General features: G+C 37.7%; 2 protein-coding genes across 5 annotated transcripts in view; one reads left to right on the top strand and one right to left on the bottom strand.

Annotated features, from left to right (window-relative positions):
* LOC139964872 (uncharacterized) overlaps positions 1–5,696 on the bottom strand; it is a 41,696-nt gene extending 36,000 nt beyond the window's left edge. The window contains exons 1-5 of one of the 2 annotated variants that reach the window (XM_071966929.1): positions 5,557–5,696; positions 4,133–4,319; positions 2,207–2,257; positions 1,463–1,528; positions 87–155 (exon numbers count right to left, since the gene is read on the bottom strand). In XM_071966929.1, coding sequence (XP_071823030.1) covers positions 87–155; positions 1,463–1,528; positions 2,207–2,257; positions 4,133–4,319; positions 5,557–5,681 — 498 coding nt within the window. In that variant the 5' untranslated portion in view covers positions 5,682–5,696. Of the gene's footprint in view, positions 1–86; positions 156–1,462; positions 1,529–2,206; positions 2,258–4,132; positions 4,332–5,556 lie in introns of both variants that reach the window. The other variant, XM_071966930.1, reaches the window with a different exon arrangement.
* A 614-nt stretch (positions 5,697–6,310) lies between these two features.
* LOC139964873 (uncharacterized) overlaps positions 6,311–24,894 on the top strand; it is a 27,281-nt gene continuing 8,697 nt past the window's right edge. The window contains exons 1-4 of one of the 3 annotated variants that reach the window (XM_071966933.1): positions 6,311–6,733; positions 20,975–21,229; positions 21,843–21,962; positions 22,669–24,720. In XM_071966933.1, the coding sequence (XP_071823034.1) occupies positions 21,088–21,229; positions 21,843–21,962; positions 22,669–24,719 (2,313 nt within the window). In that variant the 5' untranslated portion in view covers positions 6,311–6,733; positions 20,975–21,087 and the 3' untranslated portion in view covers position 24,720. Of the gene's footprint in view, positions 6,734–17,712; positions 18,697–20,974; positions 21,230–21,839; positions 21,963–22,668; positions 24,721–24,894 lie in introns of those variants that run through there. The other 2 variants (XM_071966931.1, XM_071966932.1) reach the window with 2 other exon arrangements.

The raw sequence follows: 24,894 nt of genomic DNA, 5'->3' as shown, positions 1-24,894 counted from the left end.
CTCATTGCTTCAAATGCCACCACCTTTATCCACTCCACAGCACCAGTGTTGAAGAAAAAAAATTAAATACAAACATCTATACTTACCGATTCTCTTCTGGCACATATTTGGAGGATTTCATGGATGGTGTCAAGAATGTTCCGTTTTCGTAACATCTGTGTTCATTTTCATGATGAGATAAGAAACCATAAGCTTCATTGATCAATTAATTATATAAGATACAAAGTTGTAACGTAATATTCATTAATTCATATAAACTTTAGGTTTGTATAGTTAACTTTGAGCTGCAACTTTCCCGGCCGTCAGACCAAACTTTGGATGGGGGGGGGGGTGGTGTCCTGCATTTCTACTGAAGGCGCCTTCATATCGGTTCTATGCCTGTATCTAGCCTGTCTACAGATCTCTGAATCAAAGCAAAACAATCGCCTGAAAGCGTTTACAAGTATGCCGGATAAACTTGCATACAGATGCCCTGGGAGATAGACTAGTTCAAGTTACCACCTGTTACAGGGTGTAAGACTCGTGCAAAAAGAAACGTCTAATGCCGGTAATCTGACCTAGTTTCGAATGAGGTGTAACAGAAGTGTTAGACACCAGCATCGATCCCAGAAAATACACACAGAGCTTGCTACCATCGGTAATAAGAAAGTAGTGTACAGTCACTTCATACAGCTGCGGTCAATACCCACAGCACAGTATACAAACGATACAGTGATGGACATTATCAGCTAAAGATATCATGTTTCATCACTGTCTGCATTTTGTAGCGACAAGAGAAAAACTTCGCTTGCAAGCAACGGAAAATTTACTTTATAAAGATGGCGGCACGCTGTTTGGGGCGAGTCTTCAATGCCTTTAAGTCTGGCAAGTTTCAAAATATCTCTTATTCAATTACTACGAAACTCAACTGCATTGCTTTTAGTGATCAACTCATGGTACCATTGTGGTCGGAGGTCGACGCTTTTGAAGCTTTGAGGAACTAGATAGGATGATATGATAGCACCCTCTGTTGATTTTGGGCGTGGCTAGAGAGAGCTTCATTGTACACTCCTCAACCTAGCTGAGAGATCTCTGTGGTTAACAAACTGTCTTGACGAGCGAGTTATTACTTATTAGGATTTTAATCTACCTCTGTAAAATCTAAAGAGTATTTTTGTGGATCCCACAAATTTAATGTTATTTCCAAAGGAATAATTTTATCTGGTATAGCTTAGCAAAATGGCCAAAATTGCTGCGAAAAGTATCACAAAGTTTTATCTTGCAGTGTTTACATACAGAATTTTGGTATTTTATGATTATTTTGACTAATTAACTACAAATTAATATGCATCATATAAAAAACTAACTTATTCCTGCTCTCCTTTATTGTTTTCATTTTATTACCAATCGTAATTGTGAAAAATTCCATAAAAATGTGCAGATATGAAAAGGAATTTCATAAATAATTATTGATTTTCTTTACCTCCTCTCTCCTAGCTCTAGCTTGAAAACCGGGCGGCCTGCGTCTTCTCATCTCTTCTTCAGCCATCTTAAACGACGAAATCAGAAAGAAAAATTTGAAAATCAAGTACAATTTGTGATACCAGATAAACTGAACGTTTCAAAGGTGACCAGAAGTGGTCCCAACACTTTGCTAAAAAGCATGCTAAAACTTTCAAGACGTTTAGAAAAGTTTAGAAGTTAGAACTTTATTGTCATGGTGTTTCCAAATCTCCAAATTATTTGCGGATATCAAGAAGTGTTACTTTACACAATTCAATGCTGCTTCAGGAGAGGAAAAACACTTTTGGAGGTTGAAATAAAATGTTTCTTGCAGACCAAGCATAAGTGACCATTATCTGACTTTTCTAGCATATTTTTGGGTCAACTGTGATGATTTTGAAAGAATTTACCAGTAGGTATTTGGTAGAAACTTTCAAGTCTCATACAGATATGTAAATCATTAGCTAGTCATCTAGGCAAGATTTATTTCAAATAATGATTCTCAATTTTGTTTGCCAAGTTGCTGTAAATAGGCAGTTCATACCATGGGTAAAAGTGTCCCAGAGACAAAATGTTCAGGTTAGAACCAAATTTATTAATTAGTCAGTTTTAATTAGTTTATTAATTTTGAAAGGTGTTTAAAAAAATTATGGTTGAAAAAGGACATTTTCAAGGGCAAACCCATTTAAATTAACAAAATTAAGAATAAAAAATGATATACTACCTCTGAAGGAGTAGCCTCTAATTTTGTGCTCATACCAAAATGTCTCAGAGCCTGATAAAATAACAAAAGAAGAAAAGAGAATTAACAAACATGCAGATCAATTACAGGAAACAATTTACCCGGCTATAACTGTGATGACTTACTTTTAAGAATAAGTTTGATAGAAAGGGTCTTACAGTAGATGTTTTAATCAACTATGTCTGTGGATAGACTATCTCAATATTCCTCTGGTCTACTGCTGAGGCATACCAAATCCTGAGTGTCAAGGAAAAATAATGTCATTACTTTTAAAGTAATATACACTTTCCAAACAATCAATCATCTTGGTAAGTTTTACTTCATAAAATGAAATAAAGGCCACAATGTTGTTGAAAATTCAAATATTGCATTTACAAGTGATCAATAATGGGGAAATGTCTGCTTAAATCTTTAACCTCCACAAAGACAAATTTTGCCAGAAACTTTTCTAGTAATAGGAAGAGTCATGTGTTAAAATATAAAAGCGTCCACTTTTATCAGACTGTATTTATACTGCATAGGTATTTGTGTTATGCGTTAGCGTTATTTTTTGTTAAGTATGTGAACCCTCAAGAAATTGTGTTACACTGATACTATTGATATATATATACTCTGATGTCTACGATGCTGTACGTTATACCTACTGTAGCCTGCTGAGAGAGTTTCATGCCTGTAATTTCATGAGAATAAAGTTCTGTACAGGGTAAAGAAAAAACTCAGTTGACACAAATCGTCTCTAGCCAGTTAACGGCCAAGATCCAATGCCTGCCTGGCCGACAGTATCTCACTGCTAAATAATTTGCAAAATGGTCCAATTGCCATTAAAAAAATATATAGCATTTTTTTTTAAACAGGAACCATAGTGTTTTCAGATAGACAAATTTCAGATCCTTCAAAAAATGCTTTAAAATAGTTGATCACACTAAAATATCTTCAATTATGAAATAACAACATATGTGAGTCAAACTTCAGAAAGTATCTTTTCACAAAAGTACCATATGTTTTATCAGACATTTCATGGAAAGGTTAAAGGGGGTGAGGAGGGGGAACAGTCCCTTGGTGGAAGGGGAGTTAATCCCCTCAGCCTCATTGATCCTTATACTTTTTTGTTGCAAACTAATAACTATGGAATGCCAAAACAGACAAAAATGCAGAAAGATTGTATGTAAACCTACTTCAATGTGGCTCGAGTATCCACATAAGGACTACGGCAGTTCGTTAGTCCTTATGTCCTTAAATAACATCAGTGATAGTATGAGCTTTATGAGCTATTTTGGACCCCATGGGGTGGGGTAAGGGGGAGAGGGAGGAGTCACTAGATGTGTGTGGCTTGCAATGAGACCTTTTCAAATCATATTTTGGCAGTGATAAATCACTATTTTTTCCAACATTTTGGGGAAACTTGGCATATTTTGTTACACTGTGAAAGAAATTAAAAGCAAACTCTCAGTGGCCAAAGAGAACAAAAATTTATTATTAATTAACAAACAACCATTGACAGTTGGTGCATGGAAAACTAAATTAGGGTAATTCAAACTGTTGCAGATAAAGAGGTTTTCTTGATAAACATTTCAAATATCTGTTGAGGAATTTCTTATTCCCATCAAAGAGCCCAAAGGAAGCTGAATAAAATCGGTGGTCAACAGAAAGTTCGCTCCTCTTTATGGCTTACTTTCCATGAATAAATTATTTTGAGAACCAGTGAATGGCAATGTACACCCTGTGAATTAATAATGGTTATCATATTCTAGGTTTCCATAAATACTGACAAGATATTTTCTATTTACTGACAAGATATGTTCTATTTCTGACAAGATATGTTCTTTTATCTTTTACTGACAAGATATGTTCTATTTTTGACATAATTCCATTCTCACTAAATGAATATTCAGTACATGGATCGCTCACCAATTGAACCCGTTCATGAATTGATTGCAGCTCCTTGATAATATCATCCTGTACTCTTCCCTGCTGGGTGAACATTAAGTCTGTAAACACTTGTAGGACCCTGGCTGGAACCAAAATCTCCACATCCTCCCCTTCTCCAGATGGAGTCTTAAACTTGGTAGACTTATACATGGTGTTTTGGACTTCCCTTTAAAGATCCCTGTTGGGTAGAAAGTAAAAGATGATTTTGTGGTAAATTATCATTTAGTTTCTGAAGAATATAATTGACATGGTCTTAATCTGTCAGGGGAATTATTTATCTATCACAAAATGCTATGTAAAACCATGTTCTCCTTTTAACTGTATCTAAACAAAAGAGCGTCCTTGGGTGACATGCGGTACCATTTGTCCCTGCCAAATTTTCAATTATAATATAAACATATCTTGCCTATTTGAAACCATAACAGTTTGTTTTGTTTCAGGCCTATTGACTTTTATGTCACATCTGATAAGCTGAAAAGAAATATGATGTGTGTTAGACTAAATACTCCAGCCAATTTAACTGATGATATCCAACCTCAGCAGATGATGTTAAAATCATCATTCCTCAATAATTGAGATATTATCCAATAGAAATGCAAACCTGTAGGCTGTACTGATGACTGTAGTACATTGGTTGTTAACAATAATAGATCTGCTGATGTAAACTAATTGTCTTCACAATTTTTGAAAGAGAATTAAGTAATGATAGGCTATAATTAGGCCACATTCCTTATTGGGATTGCTGGTCATAATCAGAGGCCACACCTGACATTACATGTAAAAAAGCCAGAGTAATTCAACTGTAATGCAGCCTAACGAGTAATTGTAGGTCCTAAAGTAAGGCATAACTTAAGCCTATAGACTGAAAGCAGCACAGAAGAAATTCATGGACGATTGCCATTTTTTAAGTTTTCGCAGGTCGTACGATTAGGGCTAGGCCAACAGTATAGCCAGGCGTATATTATGATCACAGGAGGCAGGACAATACGTAGCCTAGGCATAGATCGTGAGCAGGAAATCGAATGGGAAATTCCATATTATATTTCCTGGTCGTAAGAACTTCTGATGTTAACTAACGTTATTTTTTACGATTTTTTATAGCAACGTTGTGTTACTGAGTACTGAATTACTGCTGTTAGACTAACACTACTAATACTATAGTAACAGTAACAGTTAGTGAAATTTTGTGATTAATGAATTAGACTACTGCCTATAACAGTTAACAGTTCTGAACGATCGATGAGATAAGGATTGGATAAGAATACTACTAAGCTAGTTAATGCTTAATACCACATGTCTATTTGGCTAGAAAACAATTGTCACAATTGATTGGAAAGTTTAGTGGAGCTGTCATTTCTACTAAAAGTTCTAACATTATGCCTGTTTTGTCTTTTGTTAGTTACCCGATATGATCCAAGCAAACTGGATGCGAACGATCGTCTGGACCAAAACCCAAAGTAATAGTCGCGTTGATAATGTAAACAGTAACATGTGGAGACGGAGTTCCCAAGTTACGTGTATGAGTCATTCATATTCTGTCTTACGCGCCATTCATAGTATGCGACTTTTCATTGGTTCAAGCCATAAACACTTCTATGACGTAATTAGGTATTCCATTTTCCTGATAGGTGTTATTATTGTCGTATGGAAAGATCTTTGTCGTAGCTAATAGAAGTTTTCTGCATGGTTTTATTTCATTTTGATCGCTTATTGCGGCCCGATTTGTGTGCAGTTAGAATGTACAAAGTTCTCATAACCACTTCAGCCTTATTGTTAGATACTCCTATTCTGTAAATGGGTGAGTGGAAAAAATACCCTTTGACGACCTTATTCAACATGCAAATAGGTCAGGGTAATTTCGCTTCTTATTTTGCTCTGTTAATTGTTCCGTTCCATGCTGACTTTTGAGTTGCGATGAGATTATTCCAAAATATCTTTCTTGGTAAAATTCGTCAAACATATTGGAAAGGTTCGGACGCATTCATTAAATTCCACTGATTCGTGACTCATCGAATCCATAGATTTATTGGAGTTGGCTTAGTTGTTATTGGAAGTCATGCCCACGAATTGAGATGACTCACAAAGCCTGATACCGAAGTTACAAATATCAAGACGACTGATATAACCTTTGACCGGGTATTTAATATGTTGACGTTTTGTTAGTGTACGCATCATACGTAGCCGCGGATGTGTAATACTAGATTAGTACACAATACAGTGAAAGTATTATGCACAATCTGGTAGTGGTACAATCTGGCTAGTAGTTCGCACCGGCTAAACTTCAATACTAATCCTGTTTGCCACATTGTGCATATGAGCATGATGGACTTAACGTTGACCTGAGCTGTCATTACGTACTATACATAGTAAAGGTACATGGAGATACTATTATTACTGGTAGTTTACATAAACCAGTGTAGTGATTAATGCGAACCATTCAAGCGGTTTTATTCAAGTGAGGCTGAAAGTTATGCCGGTGTATCTTGCCATCGAGCTTTTCCAAACGATGTTCGTTTAGAGAGAGCAATACTTGCATTATTTTGGTTCGAAGGACCATTTATGGGATCAACATTTATTTATGTGAGTCTAACGTAGGCTAGGCCTAGGCTAGATTTGTTAGGCCCTACACTAACTTAGATTTGTAGTACTACAGGCCAGGCTAGAAAACGTCTTTCTCTTGTTGAATTGTAACCATATGCTTACTTTATTAATATACTACCTTGGCTAGTATACTCTAGCTTTAGTCTTAGGCATCCAAGAATGGCAAGATTGTTCTTGTTAACCTTTGTAACAACATAATTCAATAACATTAGGACAGGCCTATCAAAGTATACTGTTTTTGTGTGAGGGTTATGAGACTTGAGAGAGACACATGATTGAAACCAGTTCAAATAGGCCCCAAGTCAAATCTATCGTTAGTTACTGTCGTACGTATAACCAAATGTTAGGCCTACCATTACTTTCAGTTCCTAGCTAAGGTTAAGCCTATGTTAACCTAATTAAAAAGATGTTGATCTTTAGAAAATAAGGTCAGTATTACTAGTTATGAGGCCTAGGATTAGTTAGAAACGCTAACTAGGTAAGGCCCATGCATTTCGGGAGATTAAGCTAGCGTATGCTAACGTTAAGCCTGCCATTAACCATAACCAAAGTTAGGGTTAAGTCCCTAAAATTTGGTTTACAATATTGTACTGATGACAAGTTTCTAGGCCTGAAAAAGGAGCCCTTACTCCTTGGCCCAGCCTTTGTTAACATAGCAACATCACATGTGCAGTTTACAGTGAGACAGTTGAACTACATTTTTTGGACAAATGTATAACTTTTCACCACATACTAATTGCCAGGCATCACCTCACTTTGGAAAAATGCAATAGACAAAACACATTTGTGTAACTGCAAAATATGGTCCCAAATTGTTAAAGTTGTGTTCATATTCAGTTATGAAAGTTGGAACGTTGACTTCTATTCCACCCTGTGTTGCTTGACAGCTTCCCTTAAATCTCTTTGCCTCTTTATAAAACTTTTGATCCTTCCCTTCCTAACTTTTATCTTCAAAAATAATCATCAGTGCAGCTCAAATTCCTTCATTCTAGCATATATTCTATTTAAATCATCAAGGGATACCAGGACAGTGACTATGCAAACAAGATGTGTATATTTAGAATTTCACACAAAATTTACAAAATAATACAAAACTTCCCTTCTTGAATTGGTTGGAACAAGTTGAAACTTTTGGAGAATTTCTATTGGCAAAATATCGACAACAACAGGTAACTGGAGGGCAAACTTTTATGGAATAAAAAAGATCAGATTGGGCACAGTTGTTCTCAAAAGAACCATAAAAGCACTGTTCAAACCAAGAGCAAATGAGAATGTGAGATTATTTGGTAATATCTGAGTGCAAATTCTCCCAAAATTACACATTTTGCCTGTATCATAACATTATAATATTCATTAAAGAGACAATTGATGACCATAACATCACTTTAAAATAGTTAAAAATGTATTTAGCCTCCCATATGCAACTTCAGCGAATGCTGCAGCTATGTTATTGCTGTGGTACATTGGTATGTTGTTGGTTTAATACCAATGCTGTGCCATAACTGCTAGTTATGATATCCTTTGTTAATGTACAAGTCAGTGTATTAAGTCCTAACCATTTCTTTTTGTTTGCTCATGGTAGCTTTGTCAAATGTGCCCAGTTTGAATTTTCTAAAAACCCACTTGTCCATCGAAAAACATCGCTTAGGGAAATATGTTTGGTCGATAGAAAATTCAACATATTTACTGATTTCCATCGTGAATTTTTTTTTATCTTGTAAGTAAAAATGAATTAGTTTGGCTCTTAGACTGAATTCCTGAAGATAGGTACCCCTGTAAACGGGTTTAATAAATAATGTTTAAATATGCTAAATATTTCAACAAGAAATTTATTACTTCAGCACTATTAGCCATGAAATACTTCTTCACGAGGCTTTTAGTGATTAAGTTTAATATCAAACTACTTGGGTTTTTTTCCTAGTAAAGAAAAGTGTACCTTGGAGAAAGAATAAAAATTGAAGATTTTACTGGTAATTTATGGAAAGGAAATCATACAGTACTTTTTTTTTTAAATTTTCCAGAATACCAAAAGTCAGTATCAACAGTGTGTTCAAACGTTTCTTGGAAGCTTGCCAAGAATGTGTAAATTGGAGATCTTTGTGATTCTTTATCATGCCTTTAAAATCAAGTAGAAGTGGCAGAATTTTTGCAATAATCAGAGCGGGGGGGGGGGGGGGAGGGGGATTGGGGCAGGGAGGAGTTTTAATGTAACTATTTTATTCACCCATGACTTTTTGAGGCATCAGATATATTTGGTAGGAGACTCGAAAGGTTCCCATGAGTCAGGTCTGAACTGTAATTCAAAGTCTTCCCACCATGCACTTCAAATGGTATTTATCAGAATTATGTAGATTTCTTTTCAAGTTTCCAAAGATGATGAGGAATTCTGAGTTTTGACTTTAGTATGTGATGTCTTCTTAATGTCTTGTAATTTTATACCTACTGTGATCCTACTGTAGATGCATTCTGCTATCATTGATTAATCTTGAGAGAGATTGTGCTTCCAGTCTCCATTAGCCGAGAGCAAATCTGTAGTTTGTACCTGAAAGTTTCATTAGACCTGTGATAAAAAAAAAAATACACAGAGGAAATTTGAAGTTGCTTGAAAGAAACTAATGAAATTCACAGCTCGTTTTCTCTATATTTTTTGAACGAATACCAGGGATTTTTTAGCACAGTCGCTAAGAGTAACTAAGCATTGAAACCCCCAGAGGTGTAAGAGAGTATTTGATTGCCATGGCGACTTGAGAGGCGCAGTTATCATTCTAAGTACAAGCCGAGACTAATAGCGGACACTGAACTCTCACACTCTTGACGAGAGCACAAACTACTCACTTTAATTTTTGCAAAATATCTACCTCACTCTTTTTTCTTCCACTGATAATTCCATAATTATAATTATAACTGTGAATGTGTCATAAGGCTACAAGCTTTGTATTGTTAATAATGAAACGAAATTCTAGCCTACTCTTTTTTTTTTTTATCTTATTTTTTTGGTAATCATTCTCATATGACCATATCATATTGAACTTAATATTCATGAATATGTGCCAGCATATACTGTACATGTTGAAACATAAATTGAAACTAGATCGGTATACATGTATAGTGTACAGTGCATCTTTAATACTATAAGTAAATTTGTGAAGTGTGCCAAAGCAGATACATGTATGTGAGAGGATTTTGATCAATTTTTTTTCTTGCTATTTCGGAGTTATACTTGTAACCCCATAGCAGTGTAGGCCATCAGCTTGGAGAGACAAATTTCATTTATTGCAAAAATGAAAAAGTGTACATGATTGAAATTTTCGAATGAGCAAATGTGAATATACTAAAATGCAAAACTGTCCACAGTGTCCAGGTTTCTATCAACTTGGGAATTCTATTGAGAATGAATTATCTTTAAATGAAAAAATCAAGAGCCCTGTATTATTAGTTTTATTGGTTGTAATCTATTTCATTCTCAAACGGAGAAAAAGAACTTGTTTGTAAACTGTTTTATCTAAGTACTGCAAAAAGCCAGTATATGTAAAAATATTATAGTCAGAAGTTCCTAACATTTCAATCCTAGCAGGATCTTCTTCGGAGGCTAACTGCAACGAAAACAAACTTAAGAAACTTAAGAACACATTGTGAGACGCAGATGGTCAGACAGTTAAAGCTGACACGAGTAAATGAATCTAATCAAGCTTAATTTAATTCTTGGTGAAAAAATTGCCCAAAACTTGGCACACATTAGTATAACATTGTTTTTGTTTTTAGCACAAAACACAAATTGGTTAAACATGAAAGATGAAAGTTATATTAATAATAATAATAATAATAATAAATGAGACTTATGTAGCGCCAAATCAGTAAACAAAAGTCACTACTCAAGGGGTTTACAGAGAAAGCAGATTACTTTACAAAAGAACAAGTGAAAAGATGGGTCTTGTGTAGACTTTTGAAGGTAGAAAGTTTAGAGCAAGTTCGAATGTGATCTGGTAACTTGTTCCAGAGATAAGAGCCAGAGTATTCAAAGCTTCTGTAACCATATTCGATATATTGTATTCGTAGTACGTATCTCGTTAAAAGAAATAGTTTGGACGTCCACTGTTCTCGAACTCTCTTGGAAGAATTTAGTACAGGTCACAAAAACTGAACAGTTGGCTTCTTTTGGTCCTTCACGTGGATCCTGTCTATCAAACCAGACAACTCTAATAGTATGGTAGATAAAAATCCAAGTTCAAGAGATGGCACAATGTCAGGGTCTTTCTGAAGCAACCATGCAGAGATGAGGAAGACGATATCGTTTAATATCTGTCTTATATAGCTGTCACGCTGTGACCAGATATTAACGACTTTACTGCTATCCATCCAATAGTTTATCTTGTTCAATTACTGCTTCTGTACAAACATCAGGAGGGGTTAATTACGTTTAAGCTATGCTGGTTTAATTACGTCGTTAACGATGCGGCAATTACGAGAATGTTGTAGGGCCGTAAAGATACACGTAGATCCCTGGCATGGACAGATAAACATACCCCTCTTGTTATTATGGTATGTCAAGATTGCAAGCAATGTTCATAAATATAAACTCTTGCGGTGTTCGGCATCCATCCCTTGGAGGTCATTGCACTTTCTGAAGAAGGGTACTGTAGTTTGTTTAGGTTGCTTACAAACTTTTGATCTAAATGCATAAATTTTGTGTCAAAACTGAGACCAGTGTCAAGGAAAAACAGAGGACCTTTTACAATAATTAGTCCATATGGAAATGTTCAACATTCATTTTGTATGCAAAAATTGGTCAAATTTTCAAATATGAAAATTTGATTTGAGTAATTATAAATTTCACTAATAAAGAGTCAATGTACTGTAATTTTACAAGGAGCACAGTATGGGTATATATTGGAGGTATATATATGTATGTACATACATGTAATTAACATACCATGCTGTCTGAAGGTAATTTATTCATTTCCTGGTAACACATTAGCTGACTTCCCACAAGGAAATCCGGCTATGCGTATCGTTCTGTTCACTTCAACATGTGATCTGTAATTACATATCACACATACGATAGGCACTTTAGGAAGTATATTATTAGTTTTAAAAAAATACTGTTTTGAAATGGCTAAACATATGTACATAATGTATATTATGGTTGGATTGAATAGTTTTAACTATGTCAACAAAAACAAACCAATTGTTTTACTTAACCTGAACTGGTTTTATAGCAGCTAAAATTTGGACCAGGACACTAACCCCTCTGTATTCAGGAAAGAACTGAAGAACGTTTAGTAGCAGAATGTCTAGTTAATTGCAGTATGGCAAGTTAATGCAGGTTCTGAATTATGACCAACGTACAGTGTACAGTAAAAATCCAAGTTCGTTCCATATCACAAGAAGATTGCAAGTCATTTTGATGACCCAAGAATAGTAAGCAAGGAGCAAAACAAAAGAGCAAATAAACAAAGGAGCAAAAGATAGGCTTTAAGAACAAAGTAACCTGGATGGTAGAACGGAAAGAGGGGTACATGGGCGTTGTCCAGGGACGTAGGCGTAGGAGCCTAATTTGAATTGGGGGGCTGTAACGACTTGCCCGAAAAATATAACCAAAATTTTTCGTCTTAATTTGCATATCATATAGGCATTCATCAGTTATTACATCACATGCCAATAACATACAATCATTTTCCATCTTATTACCTTTCCATATTGGTTAGAATTATTGGGGAAGTCGTTACAATAATAATGATGATAATAATTTAAGTTTAACCATTGAAATATACATTACAGATTATTCTTCTTTCAGTAGGTGCCCAAAAAATTCTCAGCATATTGCCCGAATTTTCACAAAATATTATGTTTGGGGCGCTGCAGCCCCCCAGCCCCCCCCCCCCCCGCCTCCCACGCCTATGTCCAGGGAGCGAGGGCGCGATGCTAAAAATGTTCCAATGTGTAGTTAGGAAGATGGGAAAGTGCAGATGTGGAGTGGGGAGACAAGTAAGAATCATCGCTCGTAAATCCCCAAACCGGTAAGTTTTTGGGGAATCTGTCTGTATCCATCGGTTTGGGTCAGGCTGGTTATTCATTGATTCCACTACTGAATCTACCGTAGGATCAACGTGTGCTGATAATGGTGAAGTTATAATACTGTAAGTACTGATTAACCAAATTTTAGATAAATATTACAAAGTAAAACCAAAAGTGAAATCAAATATGGTTTGACATATTTGTACTACAATACATTTATGATTATCTTTCTGTATTGATGGATGATGAAGCATGGGTTAGGTTATAATATAATATATGTAAAATGAAAAGTTGAAAGAGAAACTGGATTGTTTGATGCTGCATAGAATTCCGTTTTATGTTTAACACGTATGGCGGTTTCACAGTGTGGCAGTTATAATTGTTAAACTCTAGATGTGTAGGGGACATGTACATATTCCTGTTCCGTGCAGCCCAATCTGGTTGGAAATGTTTTTTTGGACGAATCGATGAAGATAAATTGGAAAGAAATTGGTAGGGAGGGCCAAAAAAAGTAGACCGACCTTTCATCGGATGGAAGCAGTAATAAACAAGAACCAAAATTGAGGAGAGCTTGATTTCAACTAGGGAGAGAGGCTGGGGGGGTTGGGGGTTGATGACTATGAAATCAAAATTGTTTCATGTGTAAATGGAATTGTGAAGTGAAAACTATGAAATGAAGCAAGGGGTCATTAATAGGACAGACATAAACGAAAGAATATTGATTTTACTGAAAACTGCTCGTGAGAGTAATGCAATGCACATTCAGTGTGAATTAGCATAAATATTCTGCAACATCACATGATATGCATCTTTTTCAAAAAGGGTTATCTCTTGACAAATAGTGCATAACAAGTTTTTAGTAACCCTCCCCTCCAAAAAAAAAAAAAAAAAAAAAAAAATGGTCTGTAGAAGGTAACTTGAACACTGCCATCTCCAATATATTTGTATTTAAGTAGAGTGATTAAGAATGAATATTTAAGAATGTTGTGTAACTTGTGTTTAATATAAATTTGTGATGACTCATAATTATTTTACATCATGTATCTTGACTGCACACACAGTATTGTACCTATTTACACTACACACTGAATATTACACTCAAAAACTGAAGAATGGCAGATTGCACAGAAAATGCATGCATGCATATGCCTATGTATTGAATAGTTTCCTGTCATTTCCTGTACAAGCTAATCTTTACACATGTATTTATGTCGACTGTATCATTAAAGTTAAAAATAGGATGCATATCGTGTTCACCGTTTTTAAAGCATTCAACAGGTAGGATGTGTCAACGTCATTTGTACACTAGAGACATTCAATATCAGCATGCTGGTCAATGCAGAATGTGCATTTATGATGATGATGATGATGATGGTGATACATTACTAACGGTACATAGCGAAATACTACCCTTTGCATTTCAAACACTTTAAAAATGTTTAGGTCATCATAGTACCAATATCTTAGATACATTTCCTGTATAGAAGGCATGTACAGTAGATATCTACAATTCTTATACAGAGAGCCATTCGAGAAGCTGATTTGTTTTGAATAGCTAATTGTTACTTATGAATTCAACCAGATTTGGAAACTTCATGGGTCGTCATGTTTTATTGAGTGGAAACTGCTACCGTATATTGTAGTAAGTAAACAGTTCTATGCAATTCACAGTAGTAATTGATGATCAAAAAGTCCCTATGAAATTAATATTTGTTGCTAGCGACTGTCCTCCATATGGCATGACCTCTCACTGGACGCATCCACGTATCCAGCATTTCTAGTGAAAGAATTTTGGAGCAAGACTAACAAATGTGCATTTGATTGTTAGGGAACCCTATACCTAGATGTGTGAGAACACTACTTGTGTGTTAGTGTACTGGGTTTGTGTTAATACAGTCTACATGTTCCCTTACTACTGGTGAAAACAAGAAGTCTACAATTTAAGTTTAGTATGTCAGTTAAAAGGATCTGTGGAGCTTCATATTAACTGTATTGAAAAATATGTTTGGTTATAAAATGTGTCTGTGTCCCCCCCCCCCCCCCCCCCCCCGCAAGCTTTCAAAAAAGTCCCTCTTGCAGAGCAGCAGTCCATATCATCTCAGTCATAGACGTCTCCTGTAGTCATGGATACATGTGTGCAAGTCACCCTGCGGTCCTTGATGTGCACCTCCTCCATGTTTTATGTCATGTCAGCGGCCACCCTCGTATTGTTGTTATATTCTCTCTTCCCTTCCCCCCCTCATCATACATCACTAGATAATCTGATTTCTGACTGTTGAAGCCCAACTTCATGTTTGTACAATGAAAGATAATCTGCCCACTGTCTGCCTGTGACATGAGTATCTGTTGATTAATGATAGTTTGATCCACCACCCCCTCTCTATACACATTATTCAACACTTCAGCATGCTACCAGTATGCTATATTTATTGTTGATATCACTCTCACTCTCAGTTTAACTACTGTGTATACATTAGACATAACATCTTCCTTCCTTCCAGTGTCTATACAAGGTCAAATGTTCTGACAGTCTATTGGATTATGTGTATAAATTGTCTGTTCCTTGTCAATATGTTGCTGGAAGAAACATTGGTGGTCTCTATGGAGACGGAGAATCGCTTTTAAGAGAGACTACGTAGTAGACGTGTGTGTATGTTATATATACATGTCTTATCTGCAAATATTGACTGGTGGTTCAGTGTCATCCATTTATAAAGTTTGATTATTAGCATATTGTACCCATGTAGATGTAGGATCATATAGCAGTGTAGTGTTGTTTTTGTGTGTATATAGTGTTGAAGTGTATTTTTTTTTTGGTCTAATGTTGTTTTTTGGGGGTAGATCCACATGTACCTTGACAAATTGCCTGTTGTGCTGTTCAGCATACTAGTTTGTTTAAATATCATTCCTTCTTCTTCCCCCCCCTTCCCCCCCCCCCGTTTCTTCTTGTGTTGTCGTTGTTGTAGTTCTTGTTCTTTTTAATAGTCTACTACCCTACATTTAATATGCAGATGTTTATGAATACATGTTTCATTGTGTACAAGCAAGGGGCTGTTAGAATAGCAAGTCCCTGGTACAATTCTCTTTCTCCTCTTCCAGGGGGAGGGGGGGGGGAGGGAGGGATATATATTCAGAGCGAATCAATATAAACTGAAACTGATATTTGTGATTCGGTGGCTGTTGCTTAATTCCCCTATTTCTGGGGACGGTCCCTGGATATCATGTACCATCTGGTGATAAAAATTGACCTCAGATTACATGTTCTGTCATGGATCGTTAAACAAGTCTGGGGAAATAATTCTCAAATTTTTTTTTTTTTTAAAGGTCCAGCATAATTTAAATTTGAACAGAAATGCCTGTTTTTGGATGATTATTACAGAATTTTGGTTAGTTTGCCATGATCCTGGAAACAGCAATAAACATTGATTTATGCCGGCAAAATCCCACCTGTCCCGTATTGTGTAGATTCTGCCCTCCCATGTCAACGATGGAGTGGGCATAAATAACATGTCCTTGAATATCATGTCCTTGGATTTCCTGAAAAAGATCATTTCATTGTATTGTAGCTGCTAAGATTAGGGCAGAAGATGTCTTCCCATGAGGCATTGAAATTGAAGGGTTTTTATTTTAATGTTTTGTTTAAATTTTATTCAGTAACAGCATTATAGAATATTAAATGTCCTAGAACAGTAAAACAAAAGTGAATTTATGCTGATCCCAGAATTCAATTTGAAATGAGCAATAAATCTAGCAAAATTTGAGGACTAAAGATTAGACACTTTTATTTTTATTACTTCATACTCTACTTCATAGCTTAATAAATCTCGATAAATGTTGGATTTACTGAGAATGGAATGATTTTATAATTTTAAGCTGTAATTTGTGTTGACTCATTGCTGCTTGTAATGACCAAGCTACGTATATATATGTATCCAAAACTGGATATCACTTAATCTAATCAAGGTACTGGGGTAGTTATAACAGATGTTCCTGATTCCCAGGGAAAGTCCCTGGATATCAAGTGCCGCACCCAGCTTAAAAGTGTCCCCGGATTTTATTTACCATCCCCAGGATTATCCCTGAAATTTGTAAAAAGGTATATAATTTCAGTTTACCTGTTTGGCCTACCATCCAGAAGCTGGAACTGTACAGACTAAGTGGTGATTGTTTACTGTAAGCAATACAAATGTAAATTTCAGTAACATGGCTCACAGAAAAAGGCAACCCAGATCATTTAATATTTTCATATAGCCTGTATTTCACGCACAGCATCGTTTTCCATTTAGTGATGAGTAATAAGGCTTCCAGCGGCCTTCAAGATTTTGTATCTTCAGACTAAATAGTGTTTGGATGAGGTGTTCTAACATTAAGCATTCAAAAACATCAGACCATCAAAACATGGAGAGAGCCTCAAAATGCCTGTCATTAAAATTACAGTGAAGGTACTAAACCTTGATTTCAATATGAGGGGGATGAAGGAGGGTGGGGGGGGGTGTGGAGGCGAGGGTTATCAACATCAATATGTCCATGGTTTTCCTGGACAAAAATATGGTCATTGTATTATAATGTAGCCATCCGTTTTTTAAATTCTTTACATGACCTAAATGATGGTACCATTTTTTGAATACTTCGTCTGTGAATACTTCATTACGTTTCAGATTTTTAAAGGAATTTCAAAAGGTAAAAGAAAAGATTTCCCTTTGCAGTGGCCGTATGAAATCACCCATTAAAAATATGGCATGTTCTTGACATGACTTGTTAAACTAGGGTATATATCTCTTAAATGGGAGTCGGTTAAAATTATGAATTATCTCTGATTGTCTGTGATTTATTGGGTAATTATTTTGTTGTCCCTCTTGGAGAATTATATATATTATTTTTATATATACCAGTCGAGTATATATATTACAGAACGTAACCCCAAGACAATCAGATTGTGAAGAATTCAGTTACAAAATGCAACTTGACTCTATGCAAAGTGTTCTGTTTTAATATTTCCTATTGCTACTGTACAGTATAATTAACCACTCAACCCACTCTACTTGCTGATTGTATGAACACGTTATGTACATTCTCTCTACACTTCCGATTCGCACCAAAAACCGACAGAAAAGTAATTGCTTCCTATCGTCTTTCGTGATGCCTACACCGACATAATCAAACACATCGTTGCTTTAAACGTCACCGATGCAACAGTAAACCCCTCTGGATTGCAAATTGACGGTCAGTTCTCATAAATTCCTAGAAATCCTGTCAGTGTAAATAGAAAGGAAAAAAAAAAGAAAAAAAAGCCTCCATATTCATTCATCGTCATTGCATCCTCCTCCTCGACAACTCTGTGAGGAGATTCCGTTACAATTCACACCGTGCCGGCCTCATTTAATCTACCTGCTTGGGATTGTTTGTAATAATTATGTACCTACTCTTCAATTTATGCCTTGTCCATTTTCTCCTACTCCTCCTCTTCCTCCTCATCTGCCTGTGCCGTGCATACTGTGTTGTACTCTGTACAGTATGTACATGTATATACACCTTCGTTATAGGCCACGTAAAAAACGTGTAGAAACCTCGGCATCATCTCATCAGGATGCCATGGCAACCGTCCCCGTCATCAGAGTCAAATTCATTGCAGAGTTGTTTTATGTCATTGGGGGAAGATGGAGAAAAAATAAATAATCATCATACATTCAGAGAGAGAGAGAGGTTCTGTCACAAGGAGAGACGGCCGTGGAAGTGCTTTGCGATCAGCGAGGTTTTAATGTACGAGGTGTAGACGTAGTGAACGGCAATTAGAGTTGTGTAATAGATTGTGAAACATGCATCATTTGTTAATGGGCGCTTTGGGTTACATCTAACGCAGCCTCCTTGTTCATTAGAAGAATAATTCTCTCTGTTGGGGTTTAACTAGTTCACACAAGACGGAAAAGGTTAGTCTGTACAGTTAAGTTTTAATAAGTGGATTTGTTTTTCCCATCGTCTTTCAAGAAGATCGTAACACTCTACCTCTACGGAATTCAATGCAGTGTGGGAATGTACATTACTGGTATTTAATTGTAGGCATATGAGTAGTTCAATCAGGTGTCTTTGTGTTTTATGTAACGGGATTCGAATGCTTTTGTCGTAGCCATACGTCCTGCTGTTACTTAGCAACGACTGTGTGATATGTGAGTTGAATGTGTATATTGTAATTATAAATGCTCAAAGAGAATGACAATTGTGTCGATGACGAGCATATGGAAACCATTTTTTAACGCATTAAATGTTTCTGTGTAAATTTTAGTTAAAATTAATTCAGTTATAATGCTTGAAGGGTTGATGTTGGCAAAAGTACTGGCATTTGTTCTTGGCCCTTGCCTCTTCCTCTCTTTACTTTACCCCAGCAATTGATGCTTACATATTTTCCTCTTTTTTTTCTCATTACCCTTGTGGTAATTTACTTTCATAAAATGGCCCAAGGTTTTCTGTTCAGGGTTTGCCTTTATTATGTTAATGTGAAAGATACAGAAAAGTCCTCATCCTCTACCTTCTTCTCATTCCCATCCCCCTCCCTTCCACTTATCACTCCCTTCTATTACCTACCCACCCACCCTCTCCCCCTCCATACCATGCACATTACATTATGAGATCAGTTGTCAGTGTGTGACATACAACATCAAATCCATGCAGGCTGTTGTCCACATGTTATATGCAACGTCGGATCCATGCAGGCTGTTGTCCACGTTACAAACAACATCAAATCCATACAGGCTAAAGTAGCTATTACTGTAGTCAATTGGTCAGAAGGTATTGCAGTGTTTATCAAGGAATGTGGGAATGGATAGTAGTAGTTTGGGAGGATAGGGGCCGGGGGGTTAGGGGAGGGCCGGAGGGGGTGAGATATGATGCATATGGAATTACATAACTTATAAAATATGTTTGGCAGTACATATTTTGCCATATATTGTTACTGTTTCATTACAGAATAGGATTTACTGATAGGATAGATAGGATGCATATGGAAATACAGAAGCTATAGAATGTATTAGACAGTTAAGCAGTGTTTGGCATTTTTCTGCTCCCCCACCCCCTGTGCCAGTGTATGTAAAGAAAAGTAATAGGTAAATAGTAGATGGGAAGAGTTGGTGGGGTGGGGTGGGGTGGGGTGGGATGGGATGGGGGAGATAGGATGCATATGGAAATACAAAAGCTATAGAATGTATTAGACAGTTAAGCAGTGTTTGGCATTTTTCCGCTCCCCCACCCCCTGTGCCAGTGTATGTAAAGAAAAGCAATAGGTAAATAGTAGTTGGGAAGAGTTGGTGGGGTGGGGTGGGGTGGGATGGGGGAGATAGGATGCATATGGAAATACAGAAGCTATAGAATGTATTAGACAGTTAAGCAGTGTTTGGCATTTTTCCGCTCCCCCACCCCCTGTGCCAGTGTATGTCAAACAAATGGTGGAAAGGGACATGGGGGGTTTGGATAGTACGCATATCGGAATACCGAAGAAAGGTCACAGCCGACAAACATTCATTGACTACGTAATGTGTCTAGTCCTACTGTAGTTCAAACTCTGTTGTACCACCTTTTTGTATGTTAGTGAATGCCATATCTGATACTTTTGCACAAATTGATTCCACCTTTCGTATTTAAAAGAATCGGTTTCAGTTTCACTCTCAAGGGCTTGATTCCCCATTTTTTTCCCTGTCTAAGATGTGTGGGTGTCCGCAACATCTTATTAGATGCAATGTGGTGTAAAGTATGCACATAATGATCAGGTTTCCCAGTGAGGGTACAAGGAGAATGGAGAATGATACCTTGGCTCAGATTTTGATATGATTCCTTAGAAGTAAAAATGTCTCAAATAGTCTCAATCCACAAGGAGTGAACACCCATTCCTGGATTCTGATAGATTTTGCTAGAATGTTTTTCAGTATTAGAAAATAGATAATGTAAGTTTATGGGCTGTGTTCAACACCTGAATGAAACTTCTGGAAAGAATTAAGGAGGGGATTGGGGAGGGGGGAGGGAAGGATGTGAAGGAAATATAAAGGGGGAGGGGGAAGGGTGAAGAGGCTTCCAAAGTAGTGTTTATCAAATGGTGAGGTGGGATTCTAAGCCTCACCTAAGCCTAAGATAATGTCAACACATACAATATCTATAGCCATAATTTTGTGATATTTTTGCTTAACTGTTCTATTTTTGTTTTGTTTTGTATTTTCTCAGAATTCATATATTAAATTCATCATGACTGCAGAAACCAAAGGTGCTTATTAATTTTAAGGTACTGCTAGCCCACCCATGATTCCATAGCCTTTCACCAGACAACAAAGGGTAACATGGCAACAGTTACCAAGGAGATTTCACAGACACTGAAGAGGAAACCGGAGGAGCAGGAAGACGAGGAAGGATCCTGTGACGAGGAGTCATTAATCCTTGGTAACGAGAAAAACTACAAGCCAATCATTATGGAGAGAAAAGGTAATATATTAAATCAATATCAGTAAATTTACAGATTGAATGGACGTTCATTGACATTCAACTTTAAAAAAAAAAATTTTTTTACGTATTTAATTCAATTTCTTTATTCCAGTATAAATTGCAAAATTTACAAATAGGACAGATAATAATGATACATAAAAGACGTAAAAATGTACAATCATGAAAGCATGAACAAATAAGAAATAAGATGGAGGATTAGAAGTTTGAAAGATTAAAAGGATGATAACAGAGATTCTAAGAACCCATTTTTGAATATAAATGGCTGCTCTGTAGATAAATGAGTTCTTAAAAAGCAGAATTCTAAAGCAGAATTCTATTTAATTCATTCTTGATGGAATTTGAAAGAACTCTTGGCATGCAAATGTGGAATAATTTATCTAATATTTTATCGCGTCACAAAACATATGTATTTCCCTTTTATGTTTGGTAATCACACAACCGTACACACAGCTTATATTCCCATGTTTTTTGTCAGCGCTTTCTTTGATAAATTCAACGCTTGTTTCTGATTTTCCACTCTGTGTCTTTGATCATTTTAATACACATTGCTTGTACATATATATATATATATATTGTGTTTCCCACGTAGAAGATGGCACCCCATTGAAGAAGCGAAGAAAGAAAAGGGTTTCATTTGACGGTGTGACGGTCTTTTATTTTCCTCGGTCTCAGGGCTTTACGTCTGTCCCCAGCCAAGGTGGAGCTACTCTTGGTAAGGCCAGTAACAGGGCTAAGCGTATTTGTCACTCGTTTAATTTGATAACTTCCGTTTCCCCTAAATTATTCTGCTAACTAATCAAAATGGTCTGATAAGTGAACAGAATGTAAGAGTTGCATTTACTCCGTCTCGGACACCCTCCTAGGTTTCGTCAACCTGGCCGTGGAGGTTAATGTTGCGTGAGTAATCGGGCTCTGCAGGATTTCTGCATGGTTTAACAATCTCGGAAATGAAGTAACACAGTCACCCGAAAGTGCTCACAAACCGAGAAGAGGCACGATGAACTTGCATACCAACAAGCTGCTAAAATTGATTGACTAGTTCAGGGTTCCATCCATCAGGAAACACAAGTTAAGCTGCTTAAAACAGATCTCGTGAGTTTCACGGAACTAGATAGGACCGACTTGGCAGAACCCTCATTAATGTGTTTGTTTTGATCCATCAACATTTGGTCACCCGGGCACAAATCGTCATATCAGTAAACACATTTCAGAGTGAATTGTCATAGATTCATTGTTTGAAATGAAAGTATTGAATGGCATCTTAAAATTTATCAAAGTAAGTTCATAAAGCTCCTTTTGGTATGCCCCTCAAGATATCATATCATTTATTCCTTTCATGAAAACTGGTTAAAAACCAGTTTCCCGACCGGCAAATCATGAAACACCTCTTTGGTCTCATCTTCTTAATTGTCTTGCAGGAATGTCACCGAAACACGACACGATTCAGAAGTTCACCTTGGCCGAGTTTGCCCAACTGCAAGAGCTGAGTCATCGGACCGCTCTCAAGAGCCAGCTCCTGCAGAGGCGCAGAGATCAGATGCTCAGGAGCAACTGTGACTTCCAAGAGACGGCGTTGGACGAAGACGTGGAGGAAGAAATCAACCAGATCGCCATCGGCGATTACTACTTCCTACAGCCGGTACCGACGAAGCAGAGGAGGCTGTTACTCAGGACCTCGGGAGTCCGGAAGATAGATCGCACCGAGAAACTGGAATTGAAGAAGATTCGCATCTCCAGGGAATCTTGCGGGTGCGACTGCGCCGGCTACTGTGACCCGCAGAAGTGCCAGTGCAGCCTGGCGGGTATCAAATGTCAGGTGGACAGGATGTCCTTCCCTTGCGGTTGTACTAAAGACTATTGTCAGAACGAGTTTGGACGGATAGAGTTCAATCCCATCAAGGTGAGAGAACACTTCATTTCAACGATGCAGAAGTTGGAGTGGGAGGACTACGGCTCGGAGAACGAATCGTCCAATGAGCTCTCGTCACCGGAGAGGGAACCTCAGTTTGCGGGCCAAACTGAGTCGCTCGATTCGTCGCAGAGTAGTTTCAGTTCCAGTTCCTACGTTTTCAGTAACTCCTTGAGCAAGGACCTTCATAACGACGGTTTTCGCAGCGAACATTTTCCGAGTTTCCCGTCGAGTTCCTTCCAGTCTCCGGGATATAGTAGTATATCATCTGAGGGGGGAATCCCCATCAGGATCGAGTCTTGCCAAAGTCTAAATGCCAGTTACGGACCCCAGAAGCTTCACTTCAACGATCCGGACGATAGCCCCGTAGAGGGGGATCCGTCGTGCGGTATTGTGGGATTATCGTCGACTCCCAGCTACGACAGTTCAGAGGACAGTGTCAGTTCCAGCTCCGAGGCGAGTTCGACGTCCGGAGGCGACCACCTAGGAGGGCAGGCTGGGGGTCACTTTTACTTTCATGATGCTCAAGAATTTCCGGGACCTTCGGAAGAAAGCTCAGAGTACCCAGACGAGAACGAGGGAGGTAACAACAGGGAAGAACAGACAGGGAAAACTTACACAGAGCTCACTCAAAGTTCCACTCTGCAGTCTTTTGGGCAATTTCCAAGTATAACCCAAAGCATGGAGGGACAAGGGCTCCCCCCTATGGGCTCCATATTTCAGAGCCTCGTCAAATCGAGGCAGGAGCCCGCAGTGACACTGGGAATGCTGACCGACGGGATCAGTCCCCAATTGTATTCAACGTACACTTCGTCCATGACTGCAAACTCTTTCGAGGAAATGAAGGAGACAGCACTTGCCACCAACAGTATTACTCCAGTATCGTCTGGTTTATACACAGTACAGGGCCTGAACCTTCCCAAGGAAGCAGCCAAGCCCTCCTCCCCCTCAGCAACGCCAGGGAACACCTCTTGGCAGAGGCAGTACTTCTCGGTCGGCGACGGATCGGATTCTCTGGAAATGCCCGACAAGGAAAGCTCGCTCGATTGCGAACGAGAAGATAAAGATGAAGGAACCATTCCAAAGAAAGTTGAAAGTACGGGGGCTATGTCAGCAGGGTGTACCAATAGGGAGGGTAACCATGACAACATTGTCGTGGAAGAAGAGGAGGAGGAGGAGGGGGAGGATGGGGACACTCCGTTAGAGGATAGTGAAGATGTAGAGGATGAAGGAAGGAAGAAATTGTCGGAAGAGGAGGAGAGGGACTCGTCAGACTCCTCCAGTGACTCTGCCGTGTTCTCTGGGACAGAAGATCCGTGCGCTCCGAACGATCTGGAGGAGAGCAGCTTGCACTCGTTGCCATGCGACGCTAGCAATGATTCAGGGTTAGGGGTATCCCAGGACGGGATAACCAGACGGGAGAAGAAATTGCCAAAAAAGGAGAAATTACTTGTCGAGTGTGACGCGTTCATTGTGGATGGTACAATGGAGTCACCCGTACCTGGTATATTCAAACCAATGACAACTTTACCAATCCTGAAATCAGCTGTGGCAGATTAGAGTAAGTTGGAATTTAATTCAGTATATATATATATATATATATATATATATATATATATATATATATATATATATATATATATATAATTTAATGGCAGTAGACAGATGGAGTAGAGAGGGATGGGGGAGGGGATAAGACAGGGTGGGGACTAGGATTGGGAGAGGGAATAGGGAG

Source organism: Apostichopus japonicus, chromosome 23 (assembly GCF_037975245.1).
Source record: "Apostichopus japonicus isolate 1M-3 chromosome 23, ASM3797524v1, whole genome shotgun sequence".
NCBI lineage: Eukaryota > Metazoa > Echinodermata > Holothuroidea > Aspidochirotida > Stichopodidae > Apostichopus > Apostichopus japonicus.
The sequence above is the reverse complement of the archived record's forward strand: the minus strand, read 5'-3'. Positions and strand labels throughout refer to the sequence as shown.